At 54.7% G+C, this 27,837-nt stretch overlaps 3 protein-coding genes across 5 annotated transcripts in view; 1 reads left to right on the forward strand and 2 right to left on the reverse strand.

The window, feature by feature from the left end:
- Positions 1–897, reverse strand: part of UROC1 (urocanate hydratase 1) — a 37,083-nt gene extending 36,186 nt beyond the window's left edge. Inside the window, exon 1 of one of the 2 annotated variants that reach the window (XM_055260210.2) lies at positions 718–897. In XM_055260210.2, coding sequence (XP_055116185.1) covers positions 718–843 — 126 coding nt within the window. In that variant the 5' untranslated portion in view covers positions 844–897. The remainder of the gene's footprint in view (positions 1–717) is intronic. The other variant, XM_055260211.2, reaches the window with a different exon arrangement.
- A 4,337-nt stretch (positions 898–5,234) lies between these two features.
- Positions 5,235–27,837, reverse strand: part of C21H3orf22 (chromosome 21 C3orf22 homolog) — an 88,668-nt gene continuing 66,065 nt past the window's right edge. The window contains exon 5 of one of the 2 annotated variants that reach the window (XM_055260231.2): positions 5,235–5,315. In XM_055260231.2, the coding sequence (XP_055116206.1) occupies positions 5,290–5,315 (26 nt within the window). In that variant the 3' untranslated portion in view covers positions 5,235–5,289. Of the gene's footprint in view, positions 5,316–26,040; positions 26,169–27,837 lie in introns of those variants that run through there. The other variant, XM_055260229.2, reaches the window with a different exon arrangement.
- On the forward strand, positions 7,077–26,075 carry CHST13 (carbohydrate sulfotransferase 13). The gene is made up of 3 exons (XM_055260224.2): positions 7,077–7,356; positions 18,376–18,458; positions 24,517–26,075. The coding sequence occupies exons 1-3, from the start codon at positions 7,260–7,262 to the stop codon at positions 25,360–25,362; spliced, it is 1,026 nt and encodes a 341-aa protein (XP_055116199.1). The 5' UTR covers positions 7,077–7,259; the 3' UTR covers positions 25,363–26,075.

The following is a 27,837-nucleotide window of genomic DNA, read 5'->3' on the forward strand; positions in this document are numbered from 1 at the left end:
TTCCTCTTTTAATCTTTATGCTTGTTTGCAGTTTCCACTTCTCTACTGTTTCTGAAATTCTTGAATTGTTTCAGTAAAAAGTAGGAGGAAAGTCTATATAACTGTGTCACTTACTTTATTTCATTACTCTTCTCCACAACCCCCTGGTGTCACCATTTTCATCTCAAGCTGACAAATGACAAAAGGGAGGTTCCCAGACAGGGCACCACTGGCAAGCGTGCACCATCCCTGGACTGCTTTGCTGTTAGGTGAGGGGATACTGGCCTCAGCCCATCTTTCCCTAGCACCTGCCTGCCGGCTACAGGGTTCAGCCATGCAGCCAAGTTCTCCGGATTTGCAGGAGGGACATTTGCAAATGAAAACAAGAGCTGACCTGTGCGCAAACATTCTGCATGTTGGGGCGGACCTGGTGCTGGGTGTGGGACACTTCACACCCGCCCAAGGCCTCCTCCCACTGAAAGTGGCCAAAGTGCCACCACTGACGGGCTGCTGACCTTGAGCCTCAGGGTCCTCATCTGTAAACAGGCATGGCGATCCTGCACCCAAGGACGGCTGCACCCAAGAGACAGAGTCCACCGTGCATTGCACCCACACAGGCTGGAGCCCCTGGAGTCCAGGGTGGGCAGCTGAGCAGCTCCCACCAAGAGGGCAGGAAGCCTGGGTGCTCACTATGGACCACCTGGAGGACGCCTAGAGGCCAAGGCCTAGGGAGCTTACCTGTTTCTCCACGGAGCTGAGGCCGGGGGTCCTGACTGGGGCATGGGGCACCCCAGCCTGGCGTCCCCGGTTCTCTGGGAGGGGCCGCAGGGGCAGGCCAGAGCACAGCGCCTGGAGGCTGGACATGTGTGACTGAGATGGAGGCAGAGGCCAGCACTGTGGGGAGGCCAGGAAGAGACTGGGCAGATAGGGCCCAGCAGGGCGGGGACCTCCAGCCCTAGGGCCACCTCCTCCAGCCTCTCATTGGGCGTCCGGCCTGTGCAGGGAGCCATGTGCAGGTCGGAGGGTCACTGGCCTCAGGGAGGGCACTTGCAGCGCTGACCCGGGGAGGACAGTGCTCTGCGGGAAGGCAGGATTCACAGCGGGGAGGGGGGCTGGGCTCATTTCCCCTTCCAGGAGGGCTGTGCTGTCCCGGACAGCTTTAGGGGGTGGGTGGGGCTCTAATGCTGGGGTGTGCTGTGGCAGCCCTCTGGCGCACCACACCAAACATTCTATGTGGGGATTTGCATCTTGATGATGAGGAGATGGGGAGCCACGTGACACTGAACCGGGCACAGAGTGTAGATCCCCTCCTCCTGCTACCTCCTGCTGGGGGGTGGGGTGACAGGTGGAGCGGGAGCCCCCAGCAGCAGGTGTGCCCTCCTCGGCTCCCACTGGGGGGCTGGGTGACAGGTGCGGTGGGGGCCCTCAGTGGCAGGTGTGCCCTCTTCAGCTCCTGCTAGGGGGCACACCGCTCTACCACCTCCCAAAGCTCTTTTTGAAGGACCTGCCTGAGGGATGACCCTCATCCCCAAATCTGTTAACAACTCTGCCAGAAAGCACTCTTCATGAGCCCTATACTACGGATGGAGAAACCAAGGCCCGGGTCTCCCTCACACAGCCAAGAAGTGGCCGAAGCTGAATTCCAGCAGTCTGGGGGAAGCGACACACCTGGGTGTACCCAGTGCAGAGCCTGACCAGCCCTGTGGCCTTTGGCCATGTCCTGTCCACACGAGTGGGTGGTGATGGACAGCTCGGCTGCAAGGTGGCGGAGTGCCGTTAGGCAAGCCCCAGTGCAGGGCCCGCACATGGAAGCCCAGCTGCCTTCTGAGTGCTTGCTCCTCTGAGAGCATCCTGTGGGTCAGCCCTGAGGGGTTCATTGCCCCCATTTTAAGGATGAAGACACAGGTGGAGAGAGTGACGGGACTTGCCCAGGGTTACACAGCCAGTCATGGGGGGAGCTGAGATTGGAGCCCTGAGGACCCAGAGGTCTGGCTCTAGCACCCTCCCATCCACGCTGGCCCTTTTGCAGCACAGGGAGGGTGCCTTTAATGGGGGCGATGTGAGACTGTGATAGAATAAGAAACGGGCTTTGGTCTCTTCCCTGTTCCTGCCACAAAGTCCCTGAGGCCCTGGCAGATAGAAACTCTAGGAGAATCTTTTGTTCTAACATTTGGTCTTTGACCCTGGTTCCTGACACAGAGTTCCTAAATCTGTTGGAATTTCCTGGGTGACAGGAGCGGAGCTCTTTTGTTCTAATGAGGGAACTCTTGGCAGATCCTTGATATCCTTAGGATGGGGGCTGGTTGACAAGGGAACCAACCTGTGATTAGAGGGTTGGAACCTTCAGCAGCCCCCTGACTTTGGGGAGGAGAGAGAAGCTGAAGGCTGAGTTGATCACCAAAGGCCAATGATTTAGTCAATCATGTAGGTCATGAAGCCTCCCTAAAAACCCAAAAGGACGGGGTTCAGAAGAGCTTCCCAACAGCTGAGCACAGGCAGATTCCTGGAGACGGGCATGCCCAGGGAAGGCATAGAAGCTCTGTGCCTCTTCCCCACACCTCATCCTGGGCATCTCGTCCATCTGGCTGTTCATGTATATTCTTTGTAATGCCCTTTATAAGAAACCAGTACACATCAATAATAAAGGGTTTCGCTGAGTTTCATGAGCCACAGTAGCAAATTAAATGAACCCTGGAAACCCCAGTTTATAGCCAGACTGTGGTCAGAACCACAGTCCACAGACCACAACCTGTGCTTGCAGCATCTGAAGTGGGGGGCAATCTTGTGGGACTGAGTCCTCAACCTGTGGGATCTCATGCCATCTCCAGCAGGTGGTGTCAGAGTTGAGTTCACTGGGACACCTAGCTGGAGGGGACACCTAGCTGGAGGAGACACCCAGCTGAAAAGCTGGCTGCTGGCTGCCCACATGTACTTTGGTGACTGGGGCATGTCGTGTTGTGTGAATGAAGAAGGAAAAGGTTTGTTCTCATACTGGGCCTGTGGCATCTCTGCTCCTCACCAGCCGGGGCCACCTGGGACAGAGCATGCAGAAAGGCACTCAGGCTTAAGCATCCCACACTCAATCCTTCTTATGACAGGTGCTGTTGCAGGCCCTGGGAACAGAGTGCCCAAGACAGAAGTTGTGCGGCCTGGATGCCAGCGGCCAGCACCTTCGGCTGTCTTCTCAAGGGTGTCTTCTGATGACCCTGAATGTCCTCTTCCCACTCAGAGGGCAGCTGGAAGGGATGGAGAATTAGCAGCCCCTCCCCACCTGCCCAGGGAGCAGCCCCTAAGCACCCAGGTCCTTGCCCCTCAGGGTGGGAGATTGCACCTCGGTCAGCTGCTTCCCCTGCCCAGCTCACCATGCACTCCCCAACAGACAGACCCTTAACAAACTGCACTGAGACCTGGTCTCAGGGCCCGCTGCACAGGACGCCCCGCATCTCATGGCTCAAGAGCAGCCAGAAGTCCAGCAGGTTTTCTGAAATCTCCTGAGTTTTAAACATCAGCAACCAATTTGTGAAAAGGTGAACATTGTGCAGAAGTTGTATGGATGGCGTCCACGTCACATCTCGACTGGGCTACTGCACTGTGGTTCTGCAAGATCTTAGCACTGGGGGAAAGTGGGTAAAGGGGACATGGGATCTTTCTTTCTTACAACTGCACACAAATCTAGTGACCCCAAAATAGTTTAATTAAAAGCAAACAAACATTGCCTAACTATTTAAAAGCACAAAGATCTTGGCTGACACGGTGGCTCATGCCTGTAATCCCAGCATTTTGGGAGGCTGAGGCGGGAGGATGACCTGAGGTCAGGAGTCCGAGATCAGCCTGGGCAATATGGCGAAACCCCATCTCTACTAAAAAAACAAAATTAGCCAGGCATGGTGGTGGGCGCCTGTAACCCGGCTACTTGAGAGGCTGAGGCAGGAGAATCGCTTGAACCCAGGAGGCGGAGTTTGCAGTGAGCCGAGACTGCGCCACTTCACTCCAGCCTAGGCGAAAGATCAAAAAAAAAAAAAAAAGAGAATGAAGATCTCACAGAAGTTAAATATGGCAGGCTGCTAGGTTCAAACAACCCTGGCTACATCACTCTCTAGCTGTGTCCTTGGGTAAGTTACTGAGCCTCTCGGTGCCTCAGTTTCCTCATCTGTAAAATGAGAGTCTATTATGTACCTCATAGGATGCATCTGAGGATCACATGAGATAACACGCATGAAGGGCTTAGAATAGTGCCTCACACAGAATACGTGCCAGACAAGATGAAGTATTATTTTTCTAACAGTTTCCTCCATGAAATAAAAAGCATCGTCTCTCACAGAGACAGCTCTGGCTTCTCTCCTGGCCCCCACCTCCTCCCTGCCTCCCACAGAGCAGCAGAGGTGCCGTCTGCGATTCAGCTGTTCTTCATGGACGGCTTCCCTCTGTGCTTAGAAAAACCCACCCGTGGGATCTGGACTCCCTGTCTGCCTCTCTGACTTCACCTATTCACTCTCGCCCACTCCAGAACCTCCCTGCTGCTCCTAGGACAAGAGGTGGTGGTTCTAAAACATGCCCACAAATTCCTGGGCACTGCTGGTGGGTGTGGCCCCACTCCTGAGTCTGGTCCAGCCTCAGCGGTTTTTGGGTAACCAACAAAAGGCAGCCCCAGGCCAGGTCAGAAAATGGCCACACAGCCAGGCTCTGTGGGAGCAGCACACCGGGCCCCAGGCCAGAGGGTGCCCCGAGGAGGTCTGGAGGCCAGAGGGTGGCCCAGGGAGACCCCCAGTCTGGAGGGTGCCCCCAGGAGGACCCCACCAGGCCACAGGGTGCCATGAGGAGGTCCCCAGGCTGGAGGGTGCCCCAGGAGGCCCCCAGAATGAAGGGTGCCCTGAGGGGATCCTTGGATCGCTGCCCAGCAGGGCTCCCAGACGGACACCACCTGCCAGTGTGAGCCAGTGGGACACTCGGCCTGGGTGAGCCTCCCAGTGTTGCAGTGCCAGCTGCCTTCTGACTGCGGCATTCTGAGACTCCCATGAGCACTCAGCCAAGCCCATGCCCCAATTCCCAATACACAAAATTGTGAGCAAAATTTAAATGGTTTTCTTAAGCGGCCAAATTTTAGGGCAGTTTGTTACCTAGCAACAGCAACTGGAACATCACCTCAGGGCCTTTGCAACGGTACCTGCTGGCTTCTGCTCCCTGGAGTCACATCTCTGCTCCAATGCCACCTCCCCGAGGCCTGCCCCGGCACCCTCCTTACACCGGACACACTTTCCTTCCTGGTACCCGCTGTGTTTTCTTCACAGCATCATTCACCGCTCCATCTCTCTATCCTGATTTTCCGTGCTTCCCATCTGTAATGGAAATGCTGTGAGGGCAGACACTGCATGGGTCTCACCCTCTCCACCCAGGCCTCAGCACGGCGTGGGTGTTCTGTATCTGTCGAATGAATGAATGAATGCGAGTCCCTGGGAGAGGGCGTCTTGGCAGGGAAGCTCCCGAGGCCCCGGGCGTCTAGCCAGGCATCTGCACCCTCCCACCCCAAGACCCAAGACCATCTCTACCTCTCTCCAGGGACCCCATTTCCAGGGACATCTCCAGATGAAGGGCTGAGATGTTATTCCCAACTTTGGCCACCAGGTGGCAGCACATAAGGGCAAGGCGCGCTAAGGACTCCAGGCTGGCAGTGGGGCCAGGGAATGCCGCTCTGGGGAAATTTGGAAGGCACCTTTGGATGCGAGTTAGCTCCGGCAGGGAATGCAGATGACCTGGAATCCCTGGGTCCTGGGCCAGTCTAGGGGTGGGCTGGAGGTTCCCCAAGGCCAGAAAAGTCATGATAAGAAGCTTCTGGCTTACTGTGAGTCGGGACTCCCACTCCTCTGTCCTTTGACACCATCATCACCATTTAAAGCTGTATCTCAAAACCAGCAGAACTATTATTTGCTTAATATTCTTCCTTAAATAGATTTCCGCAACTTAAATAAATATAATAGGAAGAAATTTTTATTTCACCACTGTAACAGAAACTAGTCATTTGCCAGAAGCAGGTGGGTTTGGAGTCACCAGATTTTTCAAGAACAGTTTAACAACTGGAGCTTAGAGTGTGGAATAATAGACACTGGAGACTTGGAAGGGTAGGAGAGTGAGCGGGATGGGAGGGATGAGGAATTATTTAATGGGTACAATGGACATTATTTAGGTGATGGTTACACGGAAAGCCCAGACCTCACCACTGCATATTTCCATGTAACAAACCTGCACTTGTGTCCCTTACATTTATACAAAAAACTCCAAAAAAACCCTAGAGTTTAATGTAGTACCCTATCCCATGCACTCACACTGCTAAATGTTGTCTCCAACGCACTCATCCGCGCACACAGTGCCAGCCACACCCTCCAGTTCCCTGCTAGCCTGACTTCTGGGCAGCAAGACCCTGTGGTTAGACGTGGGCTCCCGCCCACAGGGCTAGCTGGATGTGTGTGTCTTTCAAAGGCTGGACTTTACTCTCACCTCGCCCCCTCCACCCGCCCCCCCCCCCCCCACACACACAGTCCCTGGCAAGTCCTCAGTGTTCACGTGGTGCCCAGAGAAGTTGTCGGTGACACGATGAGGCACAACAAGCTCCATTCCCCGGGAGATGTAAGCTGAGACCCTACCTCTCTGTCCAGAGACCAGTGCCACCTGCATGAGCTAGATTCAGGCAGGACCTGGAGACCCTGGAGGAAAGCAAGGCTGCAGGGTAGCCTTGGGTCGGGGAGGGAGGGACACTCATAGGCCTCCTACTGAGGACGAGGGTCCCGGAGAGCCATGGACAGGGCAACGCTCTACTAGGCTCCTTGGTTCATCCCAGATCAGTCCTTGGGCCCCTGGCATATAAGGCAGCAAAAAGGCAAGGGGACACCGCCCGGGGTGGGGCACGCCACCGCGACAATGCCTCTTGGCTTTGGGTGGATAATGGCACCCCTGGGCAAACCCTAGGGGCGGAGCCTAGGGGCGAGGGGCTTCCCCAATCAGTCTCCGCCCTAGCGCCCTGGACTTCGGCCCCATTCCGTCGGGTGAGGGTGGAGGCACGAAAAGAGGACCGGGCTTGCGGCCCCACTATGTCCCGCCTCCTCAGTCCCCAGCGACTCTCAGGGGCTGGTGGGGCTGGGGTCCAGCTGCTGTGCTCCCCTGCCCTGCGCCGCGCCGCGCCGCGCGTCTTGATAGGCGCTGCGCTGCTGGGGCCGGGTCCTGGGCCAGGGCACCTCCGCCCCCAGCCGGATCCAGCGGACTGTCCTCCGCCGTGCGCCCGGCACAGCATGGGGAGGCGCTGCTGGCGGCGGCGCGTGCTGGCGGCCGCCTGTCTGGGCGCCGCGCTCCTGCTCCTATGCGCCGCGCCCCGCGCCCTGCGCCCGGGTGAGTGCCCGCCGGCCCAGCCGCGCACCCGCAGCCAAACCTGGCTCCTCGCGCTTCCCATCGCGGCCCGACCCCTCGACAGCGGCGGGGACACCTGCCGTCTCCTTCCTGGCTGGGGCTAGGGGTGCCAGGCAGGGGCGCTGGTGGGGCACAGAAAGGCTCTAGACGCCCCCGCGAGCAAAGGCTCTTGCTACTCCTCCGGAGTTATCTCCCCACTCCCAGAGCGGTGACTATTTGAATCCCACAGCCGGTGCCTGGAGACCGGGGTCAGTTGTGGTGGGCAGAGGGCATTTGGCCAATCCGGGAAGGCCGTCTCCCTTACCTTCACCCCCTTCCCCTGCGCACCCCACAGCCCCTGGACGTGAGCGCTGCTGGGCCCATGCGCATAGGAGGGGAAGCTTGGGCCACTCGGTCCGGTCCCTTGGTTGTCCTACTGTGCAGCCGGTGCCACTCCCTGCTCCACCCTGAAATCCACACCGGGTAGGGTTTGGGACTCCTGTGCATCCACCTCGTGGTCTGGCTGGGGAAACTGAGGCAGTTAGTCATGAATCCGCAGAGCTGAGTGTCGTGGGCCCCACTGGTGCTGAGTCTTTGCTCTGAGTCTCTCCTCAGCTCATGTGAAGCCTCCCATCAACCCATTTCACACAAAATGAAGCAGGCCAGAGAGTGGGGAGACAGGTGTGGTGGCAACGTGCTGGCTACACAACCCACTTGGGGCTGGAGGGGCCCAGCCAGCGCCCTGGTCTCCTGACCTCAGGGCTGTTTGCCTTTCCTTGTATGTGGTATGTGTGCTGGGTAGGACAACTCAGTCCGCCTCCCCACCCCCAGTGTGGGCTCTGAGAATCCTGGGCCCCACCCTTGGAACCTGGCAGACACAGTCCCAGGGAGTAAGTAACTAGGTCCAGGGTGGGCGGGGATGTTGGGCAGTGGGGGTGCGAGTGGCCCAAGACTTGAGGATATCAGGGCCTGGGGAGGCCTCTGCCCACTCCCCCTGACCCTCACACTGCCCGTTGCCCCTTGTGTGTCCAGACACAGCAGGTCAGACCTGGCTGCCTCCCCAAGCCCATGGGATAGGGCTGGGGTGTCTCTTTCCAGCACCCCCACAACCCCTTCTGTGAGCTGGCTGGTGGTGTTGAGCGGAGAGTCTCCTGGCAGTCTGGGGTGTGGACTCAGTGTCTGTGGCTGCCACAGCCTCTGTCCACCCAGTCATTCAGTAGACAGATGTTTACCCAGTACTGACAGGGCAGGGCTTGGTGGCTACTGGCCCCTCAGGGCTCAGCGTGGGATGTTAGAGGACACCCGAGTGCCTGGATCCGGGGAGTGTCTGCAAAGGAGCATACATCTTTGAGTGACTGCATGGAGTGTCTGCGTCCCCATGTCTCTGTAGGACACCTCTCTCCTGTCACCTACTCTACCCAGGTTTGAGGGATGAGAAACAAACCAAGGTACTAGTCACCTTCTGGGCTTTGTTCCTTCTGACCTCCCTCCCTCTCCTGCAGAGCCTGGGAAGAGACAGCAGGTGTTAGGAGGAGGGCTCCGAACCTCCCTTCCCAGCCTCTGCGCAGGCTGGGCTCCCTACCTGGCCTGTCCTGCTCTTGGTCATGACCTTCTCATCCAGCATCTCAGAGTCTCTCTCTGTTTCTGTCAGGCTCTATTGTACCTCTCCCATGTCCTGTTTCCAGCCATCACAGCTTTGCGAGTGACCGTGGGTGAGTAAGAGTTAATCAGACCAACCTATCCAGCCTCTCACACTGGCTTTTCTCTCTCCCAAGCCCTGAGCTGAAGCTTTGGCTGAGACTATGCTTGTGGGCCTGCAGGTGGCACACAGGGAGGGCACTCAGCTGGGAAAGGCCTTTTCCTGCCAGGCTAGTGCTGCTGGAGGGGCATTCCCCTGCCCTTGGCCTCTGGAAATGGCCTCAAAAGGGCCTACAGTGTCTCTGCAGCCATGCCTGAGTTGGAAGGGATGTGGTCTGTGCCCTGTGAGGGCTTCTGGCCTGGGGATGAGGGCTCCAGAACTCAGGAGGAATTTCAGCCCCTTCTCCCAGGAGGGCAGGCCCAGCACTGTCCCCTCCTTCTCCAGAGCAAGAGGTACTGCCGTAAGTTGGGCAAGGGGCCACTGAAGGGCTACTGGCTCAGGCCTGGGGCTGTTGCTACCCCAGGGAGCTCAGAGACATTCTAGTAGGGGGAAGTCTGCAGCAGCCCCTCCACAGCCACAGTCTCAGCCCCAGGGCTCCACCACCAGCACTGGCCTACTGCTTAGGGTCCCAGGGAGGAGGAGATTCCAGGAAGGTGGGGCAGCTGCCCAGAGCACTGCTGCCCTCATCACTCCACCCTCACCCCCAGTGCCCAGCGGCAGCTCCCAATGGCAGACCTCTGGGTCTCCTGCGGCCCCTTGGCTCCCTCTGTGTTCTTGCCTGGGCATGGTGGCCATGCTTCCCGTGGCTGGCACACCAGGGACCACGGACCTGTTGGTTGCCTGCCCGTGCAGGTGCTGGGAGACAGTGGGGAACAAAACTTAGAAATACCCCTGCCTCGAGGAGCTTACATTTTTAATATGAAAATCCAAGATCTCAGCTCTATGCCTTCTGCCTCTGAGACACCGGCGAGAGCAGTGTTGGCACCAGCCCCCTTCCCCCATTCCACTCCCGTGGCCGCAGGACTGAGCATCTGTCCCAGTGTTTGGAGTCACAGGTGTTCCTCTTGGAGCCAGGTAGGCCTCTGCATCCCATCCCAGCCCCTGCTCACCCCTAGGCAGGCAAGGAAGCTAAGACTGTGGGCCACCCGATGGCACACAATGGTAGCCTCAGCGAGGACAAACCCAACCCAATTCAGACTCCCTTCAGCTGGGAGTGGGTCTGTGCCTGTGACTGAAAAGGCCAGGTGCCTCTGCCTCAGACAGGCATAGATCTTGGGGTTCAGATCACACCTCCAGCTGTGGTTTAGCTTTTCTCTGCCATAGCCTCACTCTCAGCTGCACCAGTTCGGCAACTCCAACCCAAAGCCAGAGAGGGCTCCTTTGCCACTGATTCCAGCCAAAGTCCCAAGGAGGCATCCATTGGCCCGGTCTGGGTCTCAAGTGCTTGTCTCTGAGCCAGTCAGGTGGCAGGAAAGGCTGAGAGGCTGTGATTGGACAGGCCTAGGCCACATGCCTATCCCAGCAGGTGGTGGAGGCGTAGGGGAGCTTATCGGAATCACACGGGCTGAAGGCCTGGCAAGCATCCTCCTCTGGTGGGTGGGCAAAGGGAGGGGGAGTGGCCGCTGGAGCCAAATTGGTAGATGCTCCCCATGCTGCTGTCCATCTTCAGGTACTGCTGGAGTGTCCCGAGTTCAGAGGACCTCCAGAGAGTACCATGAGAAGAGGCAAGCTGGCAGTGGGCAGCTCTGCAGAACAGGAATTGGCAATCCTATTTTGCAGAAAAGAAAAGATCAAGAGAAAGGAAGTTACTTGCTCAACTCAGGAAGTATGGGGCCAGGATTTAAATCCCAGTTGAAACCCCAAATCCTTTTTCTTTCCATTCTACAGGGCAGGGGCATTTATGTTGGGCTTTGAAAGCTGCACAGGAGTTTAACAGGTAGGAAAATGAGGAGAGGAAACTGCAAGCAGAAGGAATGGCACAGAGAAAAGCATGGAGGAGTGAAATGGCCTGGGGTGTGAAGGGATGTGCTGTGGGTGGGGCTCCGGGTCCTTGAGAGAGAATGGTGGGATGGGAGGCAGGAAGATACTCTAAGTTGGGGCTCAGTCATGAATAGTCTTGAATGGGATGCTAGGGGCTGGGGTGTTCTTCCTATGGCTGTCAGAGGGCATCAGTCTTTAAATAAATAGTCACTGGCACTGGGCAAGGTTGCAGGGGTTACAGAAAAGCAAAAAGTCCCCTTCCTTGTAGAACTGACCTTCCAGAGTGATCAACCTACACAGAACTCAAAAGATTTCAGCAATAAAGAGGGCCGTGGCTGGAGCTGAGCGGTGAACCGGGAAGGGTAGTGGTGCACTGGTGGGCCTGGGGGGAACCAGGGATTGCTGTAAGGAGTGAGAAGCCCTATGGGTTTAGAGATCACCAAGGTGGGGCAAGGAGAAATAGGAGACAGGTGAGGTGACAATTACCTCTAGAGGTGACAATTACCTCTAGAGGTGACAATTACCACAGGTGAGGTGACAATTACCTCTAGTCTTGGTAATTGTCCCAGGGAGAGCCCTGGGGCCTACCCGGGGCTGGCCGTGGGCAGGGAAGGTGGAAGTGGGGGTCCGGAGGGTTCTGGAGGCACAGCCAACAGGACTGTGCCCAGGGAGGATCTGGGCAGACTGGGGTTCCATTCTTGTCTGTGTCCTCTATACCCCAGCCCCTCCACTGGGCCCTAGATCCCAGGCTCCCTGTCTTGTTTAGATGGCCTGTGGAGTTCAGCAAATGGAGTTTGAACTAAATACACGTGGAGAGCTCTCTAGTTCTCTCCCCTAAACAGCAGAATTGCTTCTTATAATAAGTGAAGGGCTTGTCCAATGTGTCCCTCCCTTGGGCCTGATCCCCGGAAAGAATGTCCCTGACTCTGAGACATGCAGGTCATCCCAGAAAGCCCCTGGGGGAAGGAATGGGGCAGGGCAGAGGCCCTCGGAGGCCACGTGGGAGCCCATGCCTGCTGGTGGGAGCTTGCTGGGGCCTGGCTACCGTGCTTGTCTCCTCTTGCAACACTGTGACCTGCTGGAACTTATTAACGAGAAGCCAAGTGTCATCATCTTTGCTTGCTGGACTGGGGAGTCTCCAAACAGCATCCCCCCACATGATGGCTGTGCCCTCACAGGGCGTGAGCTCTGCTTTGGCTGAGGTGGGCGTGCGGAGGGTGGTGGGCGTGCAGAGGAGGATGGCCATGCTTCTGCTGTAGGTTTCTAGTGTGGTGTTTCACCTGGTATCTTGATTGGCAGAGGAGGCCTTGCAACATGACGTGTGCCGGTGTCCTGTGTGCGGCAATCGCGTGGCCTTGAGCAGCTCTCTCTGCTCTCCCTCCCTGGGCTGGTATTTCCTCATGGGTCAGTGAAATGGGGCCCACTTGCCTACGGGTGCCGCAAGGGGGAACAGGTGTCAGGACGAGGGGGCACCCAGAGGCAGGGCAGCATGGGTGTTAAGGGTGCAGATGCTGGCACTGGTGGCCTGGTGTCAAATTCTGTTTCTGGCACAGCAAGGAAGCTGTGAGGCCTTGGGCAAGTTTCTTTGCCTCAGTTTCCCCCTCTGTCAAGTGGGATAATGATGGTTTCTACATAAGAGAGGTAAGCATGTCAGTGTGCACTAAGCACCCAGCACTGTGCTGGGGCCTGCACCCCCCACCATGCTTTGTCTCCTTCTGTCTCTTCCTCCTCTTTCTCCCAGCCTCGGGCCCTGTCGTCCATCACTGTCTCCCTGTCTCTGCCACTGTTTTTGGCACTCCTCCTGTCCCTCCTCCCCTCCCATCATCCTCTCCCCCTTCTCTCTCCTGTCTCCCTAACCTCCTGCTGGTTTTGTTTCCTTTTTCTAAGCAGTCGCCCCGTGGCTTTCCCTGTGCCGCTCTGGGATGGGCCCTCCTGGGCTACGTTGCCTGGCTCTTCCCATCCTATCTGCTCCACTGTCCCCTTGGCGGGGGGTGGCAGGGAGCCTGGGACCTAGGGCCCAGTGGAGGGGCTGGGGTACAGAGGACACAGACAGGGGAGTTTGGGATGATGGGGGTGGAGGGGGTGAATGCCCCAGTGTGGCCCTGTTTGGGGGGGCCAGCCCCTAGCTGGCCAAGTCAGGGGTGGACCCAGGGATCCTCAAGATACCCCCTTCTGACCTCCTGTGCCCATCTGTCCCTCCATGGCAGCCTGCCCGTCTGCAGGGCCCAGGCTCCTCAGGGCAGGGTGGCGGGCAGGGTGGGGCTGGGTGGAGGCGGCCCAGCCCTGTAATCACTGGCTGCAGCTATTCTGGGCTCTCTCTGGTGCCTGCTCCCTTGTCCCTTCTACCCACTGGCCCCTGGGGGCTGTTATGGTGCCCACTTTCCTGCAGGCTGTGGTCTGGCCAGGAAATGAGAGGCCTCATGCAAGGGCTGGCATTTCCGGCAGGCTGGGAGCCTCCGAGTAGCAGGGCCCTGGGGTGGAGACAGGCCTGGGTCTGCTTGTCAGTTACGGCGACTGCCCCTCCACCCCCTGTCCAAAGAACACAAGTTGCTGAGCACCAGTTCTTCCTCAGTCCCCAGCCACAGTCGCCAGGAAAGGGACACGTCTCATCTGCAACATGGCTAGAAGGCCCGGCCTCCTCTCATGGGGTGCCTGGCCCTGCCCTGCCTGGTGTGGCACCAGCGGAGCTCCCCATGGCTGCTGCTAGACTCAGGCCAGACCCAGCCTGGGTCTCCCTGCACCTGCATGACCAGCCAACATTGCTGCCCTCTCTTGTCAGCTCCTTTTTCGATGACGGTGTGCTTCCTGGGACATGTCCAGCAGTTCAGATCTCTGACTCTGTCTAGAGACGCAAGGTCAAATGCTGGGCTGGTCAGTGGCCTGGAGACACAGGTGGCCCTGAACCTCCTCAGCCTCCTCTGCATGCCCTGGTCACTGGAGTCTGGCCCTTATTCCTGGGCCTTACAGGATGTGGCCTGGGGCACAGAGGGGGCCTGAGGCAGGCAGGGGGTGGCAGGACCCTGGACAGTGGGCTTCAGGTACACACAGCAGGGTTCTGGACGATGGGCTTTAGGGTTCTGGAGACCAGCGCAAGGCCCATCCAGCTGCCATCTATTCCTTCCATGAACCTCTGTTTATTCAGCACAGACCATGTTCTGCCTGCCAGGCACTGCACCGGCGCAGCCGGTGTCAAAGCATGCTCCCAGACCAGCAGCCGCAGCCTCACCTGGAGCTGCTGGAAATGCAGATTCTTGGGCCCCACCCCCCAACCTACTGGACCAGAAACTCCAGAGGTGGGGCCAGGGACTCGAGTTTAACGGGCCCCACACAAGCTGAAGTTTGGGGACGACTGCTCTAGGTCAGTTTGCCAACAGACCTGTTCCTCAGATTTCCCAAGTTTACTGGTGTGCCAGAAGTTTGTCTCAAGTGAATAGATTCTTCTTAGCAACATTTATAGACTCTTCATTTGGTTGAAGGCCAAGGATCACAGAAGCATTTATCCTTCCTTTCTCACATGTTCCTGAATTCTTGAACATATTCTTATGAGTATTCAATGTTCTTATGAACTCTTATGGACATATTAAGACAGCCATTTCACATAAATGGAATCGTGTCTTAGGTGGCCTTTTATGTCTGGCTTCTTTCACTTAACATAACGTTTACAAGGTTCAGCCATACGGAAGCATGAGTCAATTCGTCATTCCTTTTATGGCCAATTAATAGCCCATGTTATGGATATACCACATTTTTATTATCCATTCATCAACTGATGGATTTGGGTTGTTTCCATTTTGGGGCTATCATGAATAACGCCGATGGGAACATTTGTGAACACGTTTTTGTGTGAACAAGTTTTCAGTTCTAGGAATATACTTAGGAGAGGAATTGCTGGGTTGCATGGTAATTCTAAGCTTAGCTTTTTAAGAAACTGCCAAGCTGTTTTCCCTCATGGATGCACCACTTTACATCCCCACCAGCAATATATGAGGGCTCCAAATTCTCCACATCCTTGTTATTTACTGTCTTTTTAAATAACCATCCTCATGGTGTTGATTTCTATTTCACTAATGGCTAGTGATGTTGTGCACCTTTTCATGTGCTTATTGCCATATGTATATCTTTGGAGAAATGTCTATTCAGATTCTTTGCCCATTTAAAAAATTGGGTTGTCTCTTTCATTGTTAGAGTTCTCCATACGTTATGGGTACTAGTTCCTTATCAGAGAGATAATTTGCAAATATTTTCTCCCAACTGTGGATTGTCATTTCACCTTCTTGATAGTGTGCTTTGTAGCACAAATGTTTTTAATATTGATGTAGTCCAGTTTATCTATTTTTTAAAAATTTTGTTGCTTTGTGCTTTTGGTGTCATATCTAATACATCATCACCTAATCCAAGGTCATGGAGATTTATGTCGGTGTTTTCACTTAAGAGTTTCACAGTTTTAACTTCAATGTTTAGGGCTATGATCCATTTTGAGTTAGTTTTTGTATGTGGTATGAAGACAGAGTACAACTTCATTCTTTTGCATGTGAATATCCAGCTGTCTCAGCATCATTTATTGTAGACTGTCCTTTCCCCATTGAATTGTCTTGGCTCCCTCATCAATAATCAACTGACCACAAATGTAGGTTTGTTTCTGAACTTTCAATGCCATTTCATTCATCTATATGTCTCTCCTAGCCAGCACCACACAGTTTTGATTATTGTGGCTGTATAGTAAAGTTGCAGTATCAGGAAATGTGAATCCTCTAACTTTGTTCTTTTTCGAGATTGTTTTGGATATTCTGAATCCCTTCAATTTCCACAAGAATTTAAAGATCAGTTGTCAATTTTGGCAGAAAAAGGCAGCTGGGATTTTGACAGGAATTGTAAAGAATCTGTAAATGACTTTGGGGAGTATCGCCATCTTCACAACATTAAGTATTCCAATCCATGAACCTGAAATGTCTTTCCGTTCATTTGGGTCTTTAATTTCTTTCAACGATGTCTCATAGTTTTCAGTGTACAGGTCTTATACTTCCTTTGTTACCAACTTCTTCTTTATTACTTTATTATTTTTGATGTTGTTTGATTATTCATTGCTAGTATATAGAAATATAATTGACTTTTGTATATTAATCTTGTATCCTGCAACCTTGCTGAACCCATTTATTAGCTCTTATGGTTTGTGAATTCTTTAGGGTTTTCTATATATATATACGGTTATGTCATCTATGAATAGACATAGTTTTACTTCTTACTTTCCAACCTGGATGCCTTTTATTTATTTTCCCTGCCCAATTACCCTGGATAAAACCTCCAGTACAATTAATAGAACTGGCAAAAGCAGGCACTCTTGCCTTGCTCCTGATCGTAGGGAGAAAGCTTCCAGTCTTTCACTATTAAGTTATCTGAGAGTTTTTCGTTGATGCCCTTTATCAGTTTGGCCCTTTATCAGTTTCCTTCTATTCTTAAGCTGTTTAGTGTGTTTTGTCATGAAGAAGGGTATTGGATTGTGTCCAATGCTTTTTCTGCATTTATTGATGAGCGTGTGGGCTTTTTTCTTGATTCTATTAATATAGTGTATTACATTGATTGATTTGTGTATATTTAGCCAATCTTGCATTCCTGGAATCCATCCTACTTGGTCATGGTGTATAAACTTTTTCATAGGATGTTATTTTTGGTTTGCCTGTATTTTTTGAGAACTTTGCACTTATATTCATAAGGGGCATGGCTCTGTAGTTCCCTTTTCTTGTAATGTCTTTGTCTGGTTTGGGCATCTAGATAATACTGGCGTCATGTAATGAGTTGGGAAGTGTTCTCCCCTCTTCTGTTTTTTGGAAGAGTTTATGAAAGATTGGTGTTAATTCTTTAAACATTTAGTAAAATTTACCAGTGAAGCCATCTGATCCTGGGCTTTTGTTTGTGGGAATTTTTTTTTATTACTAATTCAACATCTTGACTTGTTATGGGTCTGCTGAGATTTTATATTTCTTCTTGAGTCAATTTCAGGAATTTCTGTCTTTCTAGGAATTTGTCTGTTTCTTGTATGTTTTCTCATTTGTTGGGCTACAATTGTTCAGAGTTCTCTCGTAATCCTTTCTTGTTTCTTTAAGGTCAGTAGTAATATCCCCTCTTTCTTTCCTGTTTTTAGTAATTTGAGTCTTTTCTATTTTCTCCTTGGTCAGTCTAGCAGAAGGCTTGCCAGTTTTTGAGATCTTTTCAAAGATTGCCTAACACCTTATTAGTTTATTAATATGCATAATCATATTCTTGAAAATGGGATCCAGAAGCATATGATCATATATATTGGCTATATTACTGAGAACATATTAATATTGACTATGCTTAAAAAGATATTCCTTAAAACAGATTTTGAGCAAAGGAATATACTTATAGGTAAATGGATTTTTACTTATAATAGTTCTAGGAAAACTGAGGAGTGCAGCAAGGAGACAGACAGACAGACAGACAGCATCCCTGTCCTCAGCCGGGAGACAAACAGACAGCATCCCTGTCCTCAGCTGGGAGACAGATAGACAGCATCCCTGTCCCCAGCCAGGAGACAGACAGACAGCATCGCTGTCCTCAGCCGGGAGACAGACACACACAGACAGAATCCCTGTCCTCAGCCGGGAGACAGACACACAGACAGCATCCCTGTCCCAAGCCGGGAGACAGACACACAGACAGCATTGCTGTCCTCAGCCAGGAGACAGACACACAGACAGCATCGCTTTCCTCAGTTGGGAGACAGACAGCATCGCCTTCCTCAGCCAGGAGACAGACAGCATCACTGTCCTCAGCTGGAGACAGACAGACAGCATCCCTCTTCTCAACTGGAGATAGCTAAACCTGCTTCCATGTGAAGCGGCATATTCCCTGATGGGGAAGCACTGCTGCCACAGGCATCCACAGTGGGTCACCCAGCCTAGCGAGGTGGCACTGAGAGGCTGCAGCCCACTGTGCCATCTCCACTGTTGCCCAAACCTTTCTGGCTGCCCATACACAGGATCTGAGGGTGCTGGGCAGCCAGCCAGCCTGGTGAGCCCCACGGGGTGGGGCATGAGGCCAGGGCAGATGGCAGTGGGTGAGGTTGGGTGATCTGGCCTTTCCTAGAGGGTTGGTGGGCTGGGTATCACCTTCCCACTTGTCCCCTCTTGCCTCTTACCCTCCAACTTTGGAGGGTAGGACATGGGAGCAGGAATGACACAAGATACTACCCTGATGTAATTCTGACCCATTAGTACCCCCTGCCGTCCCCCACTCCACCAAGCCCCTAGGAGGTAGGCAAGATCCGGGAAGGAAATTGAGTGCCAGAGGTGGGTCAAATGTGCCTAGATGGGTTGGCCAACCCCCCCCAGGTCCACGCAAGTCCCCCCGATATGGTGGTGACACCTCTCTCCTTATGCCCACAGCATTTGGAAACACGGCCTTGGGCTCCAGCTGGCTTGGTGGGGAGAGGAGAAGCCCCCTGCAGAAGCTCTATGACCTGGATCAGGTAGGTGGACAGATCCTCGACCCAGGCATGCCCCCCTCCATCCCAGCCAGGATCCTGAGAGCAAGAGTGCAGACCTGCTGCCATGAGACTGGACCCCACACTGGGGCACGGAAGGGCGTCCTCCCCAAACCCAGGCTTTGTCAGAGAGCAGTGACAAGGGCAAATCTTGAGGGTAAGATGAGAGACCTGGGGTCTCTACCCACCTATCTTCCCATCCATCAACAATCTGAGGCCAGGCACAGTTCTTTGTGTTGCAGATAGAAAAGAGTCAAAACAGACCCTGTACCTGCCCTCAGGAAGTTTACAGTCTAGTGGGAGACCAAATCTCAGTGCGTGCTGCAGTGGGGAGGTGTGCAGGGACCCCCAGCCCCGGCTCTCAAACAGATGGACCAGGCGGCTCGCTGGCCCATACATCTAACTTCAGCTGGGGGCCTGCAGGGACCACACACAACCCCAAACACACACATACAACTGTACCCCGCCACCAAGAACCCCACACTCTGGCTCTCTCTCTCTCTCTCTCTCTCTCTCTCTCTCACACACACACACACACACACAGAAGTACTTATTTGGACAGCACGTATTGAGCACCTACAGCATGCAGGCTGTGGTCAGGATGCTGAGATCCAGCAGCAAGCAGGTCAGCCAGGTCCCTCCCCTAGCGGAGCCACCAGTCCAGGAGGGGAAGATGTCATCTGCTCACCACCCATGCTAATACTTAACTAATTCTGCTGTAAAGGGGAGTATGAGGTGCAACAAGAGCTCTCCTGAGAGGATCCTAGTTTAGATGGGGGAGAGGAACACCTCTCCAAGGTAGGGACATTGGAGCTGAGGCTGAAGAGCAAGAGTCAACAGGCAGAAGGAATGGCCAAGCGCCACAGGCAGTGGAAACAGCTGTGCCAAAGGCCTGGCGGGGAGTGGAGGACAGGAGAGGCAGCATGAGGGGAGCCTGGAGAAGTGGGCAGCACGCAGGCCCTGCAGGTGTGCAAGGGTAGTCGGGAGCCATGCAAGGTTTTAAGCGAGGAAGAAGAGCATCAGATTTTCACCCTTGGGGTATCCCTACCACTGTGTAGAGAAGGATCAGGGTGGTGTTGGATAGGTGGCTGCTCCCCAGATCCTAAGGGCTGAGCCGAGGGGGCCTGTGGAGCTCATCTGGCCCAAGCCTACGAGCAGGTAGGGAGGCCTTCCTTCACAGAGAGTGGCTGACTGACCCTGGGCCACACAGCAGGCTGACGGTAGGACAGGCACTCAGTAGGGCCCTGGGTTCCACTAGCTATGGCGGCTTCTGAGGTACAGATGGCCCCTCACAACCTGAGGACCCTGTGACCATTGGGTGTCAAGTCCCTGGAGGCTTAGCACCTTGCGGCTGGAGAAATAAAGTAATAAAAACCATCTGGCCAACAAGTGCTGGCCACGTGCCAGGCCCTTTAGTTCTGTGGGCTCATTACCGCAACCCATAAGGTGGGGCCATTATTGTCCCTGTTTACAGACAAGGACACAGGCATGGGGAGGCAAGTGCCCTGCAAAGGTCACAGAGCTTCTATGGACTACAGCCAGCGAGGAATCCAGGCAGCCACACTGTGGGGGTGAGGACAGGAGCTGTAGGTGCAGCCCCGGACAGTGGACATGGGTCCAGCTTTAGAGTCCCAAGGGGCCTGAGTTGGAGCCCCGGCTTCCCCAAAGAGAGCTGTGTGACCTCAGGCAACTCATTTCCCCTGAGCCTCAGTTTTCTCTTCTGTAAAATGGGTATTCATGGGCCTATGAGCAACAGCAGTGGCAGCCCAGGCTGCTTCCAGCCATGAGGACAGTCCGTGCCCACTCCTGAGCTGCTCGGAGACCGGCAGCCCACGGTTCAGCAGCAGCCAGCTGCCCACCATCGTCCTCCGGATGTTGACTTCTGTCATAGAGCTGGCCTCCTGGCTATAAGAGGACTGCCAGGGCTGCAGACGCCTCACAGGAGGGCATCCCAGGCAGAAAGTGAGTGACGGGTAAGGGTTTCCCCTGACTTTTCACCCTAAGGGAGTCTTTCCTGGGAGTCATCTGGCTAACTTCCCCTGATATCGCCTCAGGCAGAGCCAGGCCACATGCCCCCCGAACCCCTGGACCCAGTGCTTCAGCAATGACACATGAAGCTGAAGATCTGGCTCCCCGAAGCTAGGCTCATGCCCTGACACAGCCAGGGTCTGCCAGCAAGGAAGGAGGAAGACTGACAGGTGGCTGGATGGCCAACATTCCCTGCCACAAGAAATGTGTTGGGTCATCTGAAAGCTGAAAGCAGACCTTGGCTGTGGGCCACGGGAGGACAGCCTCTCCTGGCGCCATGTGGAGCTAGGCTTCTGAGGTCAGTCCTGACGGTGGAAACAGGCTCTCCCAAGGTGTTCCCATACCCCCACAGCAGAGCTGAACCTGGCAGCCCTCCCATGGTGAGGGTGGCTAAGTGACTGTCTTATTTCACTTAGCATGATGTCCTCAGGGCTCACTATTTCTCAAAATGGTGAGATTTTAAAAATGTAAGCACATGACATGGCATTTGACACTACAGAAGGGTACGTACAGTGAAGAGTAGGTCTCCTTGTCCAGCACCTGTCCTCTCGGAGGCCACCAGGTCCCTGGGTGTCCTTCCAGACATGCTGTAGGCATGTAAGTAGTGTCCACTGCTTTGCCGTGTGCTTACAGTAACTTCTTCAGAATTTCACCTACAGGCATGTATGTACTATGTCTGTCTGCCTCTGTCTTTTCATTTTGAAAAATTCAAACATATGCAAGAAGAAGGGAGAATAGTTCCAGGAACCCCCACCTTCCCACCACCTACTCCCACCTGGGATGATTGTGAAGCCAGTCCCAGCCTTGTGGATTCTGTGACTATGTCTGAACGTATCTCTAAAATAATAAGTCTCCCTCCACCCACCCTTTGTGAAATGTTTTTTCTTTCCCTTTTTCAACATAAATGTTAAGCCCTGTTCTGCACTTTGGTTTTCTCACTTAGTGTACCTTAGACATCTGTGGGATAGTTTTAAAGGCATCAGGAGCACAGTGTGCACATGTGTGCAGGAGCGTACAGGGACACACACACACACACACACCACAAACACACCACACACGCTGCACACACACCACACACATATGCACCCCACACCACACACACCCCACACACCCCACACCATACACACACCACACACACCGCACACACACCAGAGACCACACACACACCACACACATATACCCACACACCCCACACTACACACACACCCCACACCACACACCCCACACACACACTCCACACCACACACACCCAACCACACACACCACACACACACTCCACACCACACACAGCACACACACCCCACACCATACACACGGCACATACACTACAGACACCACACACACACCACACACATACGCCACACACACCACACACATACCACACACACCACACACACACCCCCACACCACAGACACACCCCCACACCACACACCACACCACACACACTCCACACCACACACACACACCACACACCACAGACACCACATACACCACACACCACAAACACACATACCACACACACCACAAACACACATACCACACACAAACCACACACATCACACACACACATCCTACACCACAGACACACCACACGCACACACCCCACACCACACACACACACCCTAAACCACACACACACCCCACACCACACACACACACCCTAAACCACACACACACACCCCACACCACATATGCACCCCCCACACACCACACACACACCACACATACCACACAAGCACACTACACCACAAAAGCACACCACACGCATACCACACAAAAATGCCACACATTCCCACACACCACAAACACACCACCCACACGACACACACTATACACACACCACACACACCATATATGCCACACACAACACACTACACACACACCCCATACACACACACAAACACCACACACACCAGACACAACACACAACACACACACACCACACAACACAGGTGTGCACCACACACACACCACATGCACACACACAAACCACCTGACAAAAGTGTGCACCACACGCACACACCACGTGCATACCAACACACCACACACACCAGACACAACACACCACACAAACACACCACACACACTCCATACACATACAACACACAACACACACACCATACACACACCACACACACCACACACATACACCATACATGCACCACACACACCACACACACATCACACCCGCCACACATGCCACACCCGCCACACATGCCACACACACACAAATGCCACACACGCATGCCACGCACGCACACCACACACCACACGGAGACATCATGCATCACAGGCACACACCACACACGTGCACCACACACGCACACCACAGACACGCATTACCACCCCACTGGCGTCAGACCCTCCCAAGCAGGCCCTGGCTCTGGTGTTCCTCCAAAGGCCGCTTTGGCCTCCTCTGAAATGGAAACACCTGAAGGCTTTTTTCTTAACTGAGAACTCACATACCATACAACTCCCTCTTTCAAACCCTACAATTGGTTTTCAGCGTTTTTTACAAAGTTTTGTAACTATCACCGCTATCTAATTTCCAAACACTGTGATCACCCTCAAAAGCAGCCCAGTGTCTATCAGCAGCCCAGTGTCCATCAGCAGCCCAGTGTCCATCAGCAGCCCAGTGTCCATCAGCAGCCCAGTGTCTATCAGCAGCCCAGTGTCTATCAGCAGTCCTCCACAGTTCACTCAGGTTCTAGTTTCGGTCTCCCTGGATGTGACTTCTCTAGGGACCTCACTAAGTGGGACTGTTTGGCACTCGTCCTTTTGTGACTGTACTATTCGCTTGGCATAACGTCCTCCAGGTCAGCCCATGTGGCAGCATGTGTCAGCACCGCATTCCTTTTCATGGCTGAGTCATAGTCCATTGCATGGATGGCCGCATACATTTGCCCACTCAGCAGTGCACACTTGGATTTTCTGGCTAATGTGAATACTGCTGCTGTGAACTTCATGGATGAGTTTTTGCATGATGCATGTTTTTAGTTCTCTTGAGAATATGCCTAGGACCGGAATTGCTGAGTCACATGTTTACTGGTTTTGAGGAACTGCCAAACTGCTTTCCACAGCAACGGCACCCCTTTACATTCCCACCAGCAACGCGTGAAAGCTCCACTTTCTCCACATCCTCACCAATTCGTTATTGTCTTTTTGATTATATCCCGAAGGCTCTTAATGTAATTTTAAGAAGTTAAAACACTTTCTTTTATGAACTCTTACACAAAAAATCATAGGCAGGGGTGTTAATCTTGGAGATCAGAACCCCGGGTGGGGCAGGAGGGATCTGAAGAAAGGGGAGCTGGAAGCATGGAAGCGCTGGCCTGGGTCTCTGCATGGCTGAGGCTGCGAGGGGCTCCGGACCTAATTCGGAAAGCAGTGAGGCTGCTGGCCCGCAGCAGGTGCTAGGTTAAAGCCAGTCGGTGTTCCTTCTCATAGGAGGGACAGGCTCAGAAGGGGCAGGCTTCCTGCCCCAGCGCTGAGATAAGAATTTGCTGGGGGAATAAAAGGAGTGAAGGTGCAAAGGAGAGTGCTGATTGGTAAGTACAGAACCAGCCCATTTATTATTGAGCCAAAGCAGCCTGACAGCCCACAAGCGGCTGCAGTTTTCAATTGGGTGTGGAATTAAACAGCGGTGCTTCTTATGCAGCCTCCTGCTTTTAGTAAACATTGAAGAGTCTATGTGTGCCCGTACTCACACGGAGCGCACTCTGATGCCACAATTCCTTATCACTCCTCCTCTGAGTGCCCCACAGCATACACACCCAGCGCGTCCTTCTCCCAGCCTCAGCAAAGTCGGAATCCGTTTCTCCCAAACCCAGGCCCAGGACAGATGCCCGGGCCCTAAACCACACAGTGATCAGTGACAGCCCTGGGGTTCAAATTTGGGTGCCCGGCCCAGCTCCTGCTCCCAATTCCCGGGCGGATCCCGCCGGGGCAGCGCCAGAGTGAGGGAGCCCGCGCTGCCCTGACGCGTCCCCCTGTCCCGTCCCCTGTTGCCCACAGGACCCTCGCTCGACCCTGGCGGAGGTGCACCGGCAGCGGCGCGACCTGCTGAGCAGCGCCTGTAGCCGCCACACACGCCGGCAGCGCCTGCTACAGCCGGAGGACCTGCGGCACGTGCTGGTGGACGACGCGCATGGCCTGCTCTACTGCTACGTGCCCAAGGTGGCCTGCACCAACTGGAAGCGCGTACTGCTGGCGCTGAGCGGCCAAGCCCGCGGCGACCCGCGCGCCATCCCCGCCCAAGAGGCGCACGCGCCCGGCCGCCTGCCCTCGCTGGCCGACTTCAGCCCGGCCGAGATCAACCGGCGCCTGCGCGCCTACTTGGCCTTCCTGTTCGTGCGGGAGCCCTTCGAGCGCCTGGCATCGGCCTACAGCAACAAGCTCGCGCGCCCCTACAGCCCCGCCTTCCAGAGGCGCTACGGTGCACGCATCGTTCAGCGCCTGCGGCCGCGCGCGCTCCCCGACGCCCGGGCCCGCGGCCACGACGTGCGCTTTGCCGAGTTCCTGGCCTACCTGTTGGACCCGCGCACGCGGCGTGAGGAGCCCTTCAACGAGCACTGGGAGCGCGCGCACGCGCTCTGCCACCCGTGTCGCCTCCGCTACGACGTCGTGGGCAAGTTCGAGACGCTGGCAGAGGACGCGGCCTTCGTGCTGGGCCTGGTGGGCGCACCCGGCCTTAGCTTCCCTGGGCCGCCGCGGCCCCGGGGAGCCGCCGCCTCCCGCGACCTGGCAGCGCGCCTCTTCCGGGACATCAGCCCCTTCTACCAGCGGCGCCTCTTTGACCTCTACAAGATGGACTTCCTGCTTTTCAACTACTCCGCCCCCTCCTACCTGCGGCTGCACTAGCGGTCCTGGAGGGCCTGTGGCCACGCGGGGCAAGTGCCTTTCCGACAAGACCCCCGGGGAATGCAGGTGCTGCCGGCCCCAGGACCCCTCTTCAAGAGCCACTCCGTGCACTCACCTGGCCGCCGGCCCAGCGGGCGCAGGACACACCTGGCTAGGCTTGGGGGCAGCCCCTCTCAGGTGGCCCTGCACGCGTGTGCCTGCTTCGGCCTGTCGCCTGAGGCCTGCTTCCTCCACTTGCTCCAGCTGACAGGCACCTCTCCAGGCCCCGTAGATGGGCAAGGACTTGATAACCAGGGTTTTAGGCTTTTAAAGGCCATTTTTGGGGTCAGCCTTGCCCCTGAACCTGTTCATGGTGCATCTGAACAGAATGCTGACACCGGTGTCAGTGTGGCCCGAGCCTGTGCCCTCCCCACCTTGCCCACCCTGGCAAGGACAGCTGTGGCCAAGGACGAAAGCCCTCCCTTGGCTGGCCTCACGATGGAGCCGTCCCGGGAGCCAGCTGGGAGCTGCCTTCCACTGCCATCGGGCCTCCTCTCCTCTCCCACGCGGCTGGCCCTGCCCAGGCGCCACCTTTGGTCTCAGTCTGGAAAGACGCTGGGTCTTCAGGCTCCATGCCAACAGAGCCCCTGGTGCAATGCGGTCACAGGTTTTATGGGACTTTGGTGAGCTGGGCGGTCATGGTTTTGAAATAAATGTATTTTGTTACTTTATGATTTTTTGGAGTTTATCTGTTTCATTGGGCCATTTTCTCTGGGAGCCTGCAGCTGTCTGATCTCGAACCACTCCGTCTCCAAGCCTTTGTTTCCCTGTTGCCAAGTGGCATAAGAAGATCAGATGAGAGTGCCCACAGAGCCTGGGTACCTCTCAGTGGTGCATATAGGAGTGAGGGGCTACATGGGGCATAAGGTGAAGAGAGTGCACTGTGTAAGAGGTGCTAAATTCTGGCACTGACAACTTGGGGAAAATCTACTCTTTCACCCTGACCTGGGCCAAGGACTGAAGCCCGCACCAGCTCAGCCAAGCCCTGGGCCTTGTGCTGCCTCCCACCTCGGTGCGTGACTGTGAGAGTGTGCATGTGTGCATGAGTGAGAGGAATTGTGTGTATGTGTGTGTGTGAATGTGTGAGTGTGGGTGTGTCTTGGGCCACTTGTCTCTGAGCTCCCCCAGGGCTGTGTCCAGAGGCCCTGCCAGCAGGAATGGGGTGGCCAACTCCAGTGGACCTGGGAAGGGGCTGCTGCTGCCACTGGTTTCCCCATGAGGCCTCCCCCAGCCTGGGCCCTTCCCCACTGGAGGGACATACAAAGCCCAGGGCGTTGCACCATTTCCAGGGCTCCCTGGGTGCTATGGTTTGAATATTTGTCCCCTCCAAAACTCATGTTGAAATTTAATCCACAATGTGGCAGTCTTGAGAGATGACCCAAACATTAAGATGTGATTAGGTCATGAGAGCTCTGCCCTCATAGATCAATTAATCCATTGGTAGTTTAATGGATTGATGGGTTGATGGATTAATGAGTCACCATGGGAGCAGGACCAGTGGCTTTATAAGAAGAGTAAATGAGACCTGAGGTAGTGTACTTAGCCCCCTCGCCACGCGATGCTCTGTACCACCTCCGGACTCTCCAGAGCCCCTGTCAGCAAGAAGGCCCTCACCAGATGCAGTCCCTAATGCTGGGACTTTTCAGCCTCCATAACTGTAAGAAGTAAATTTCTTTTCTTTATAAATTATCCAGTTTCAGGAGCTCTGTTACAAGTAACAGAAAAGGGACTAAGGTACTGGGCCAGAGCCCCACTGTTTAGAGACAGGCTGAGGAGGAAAGGGTGGGGCCTTGGCCACACTGGGGCCGCTGTCTTTCTGAGGGGCTCCCTGGCCCTCACATGCTCCCTTAGAGGCCACACATGCTGTGTTCTAGGCCACTGTGTGTGCAATTGTTGCACACCCATTTCGATGACACATGCCTTTGTTCCCAGCTCACTCAGCTCCCACACAGCCCCCGATGGGACTTGTTTGCTGAAACTGACACCCATCTGGATGTCTCACTCCCAGGTGTCTCACAATTAGATGTGCCCTGCCTCCTGCTGTCATGCCCTCAGCGCCTGGACATGCTGGCAGTTATCACACTCATAGTCCCTTGTGTGGGCAGCTACTCCACTGCTCCCCCACTGATGCCCCCATGTGTAGACGCGGCAGGCACCCAGTATCACCCAGATGCTGTGCCCACCACATGCAGCCCTGTACCCTCTGCTGTATGTGTAGGGCCACAGCCCAGGCCCTCGAGGACTGAGGGAGCTGGGGCAGCTCTGGAGGCTGTCCTTGGGGAACTCCACCTGCTCTGGCCTGCTGTGGCCTGTTTCCTCTCTGGCTGGTGCCAGAACGTCTGTGTCCTCACAGATCACAGGCTGACCACCCTGTGGGGTCCCAGCTGGATCACTAGAGGATCCAAGAAAGACAGGGTCACATGTGCAGAGCTGGAC

Source organism: Symphalangus syndactylus, chromosome 21 (assembly GCF_028878055.3).
Source record: "Symphalangus syndactylus isolate Jambi chromosome 21, NHGRI_mSymSyn1-v2.1_pri, whole genome shotgun sequence".
Lineage (NCBI taxonomy): Eukaryota > Metazoa > Chordata > Mammalia > Primates > Hylobatidae > Symphalangus > Symphalangus syndactylus.

Bases quoted from the DNA above. Each gene is read 5' to 3' on its own strand.
- CHST13 (XM_055260224.2), top strand. From the start codon at position 7,260: ATGGGGAGGCGCTGCTGGCGGCGGCGCGTGCTGGCGGCCGCCTGTCTG. The intron at 7,357-18,375 runs GTGAGTGCCCGC...TTATGCCCACAG, and splicing joins GCCCCGCGCCCTGCGCCCGG to CATTTGGAAACACGGCCTTG. The intron at 18,459-24,516 runs GTAGGTGGACAG...TGTTGCCCACAG, and splicing joins AGCTCTATGACCTGGATCAG to GACCCTCGCTCGACCCTGGC.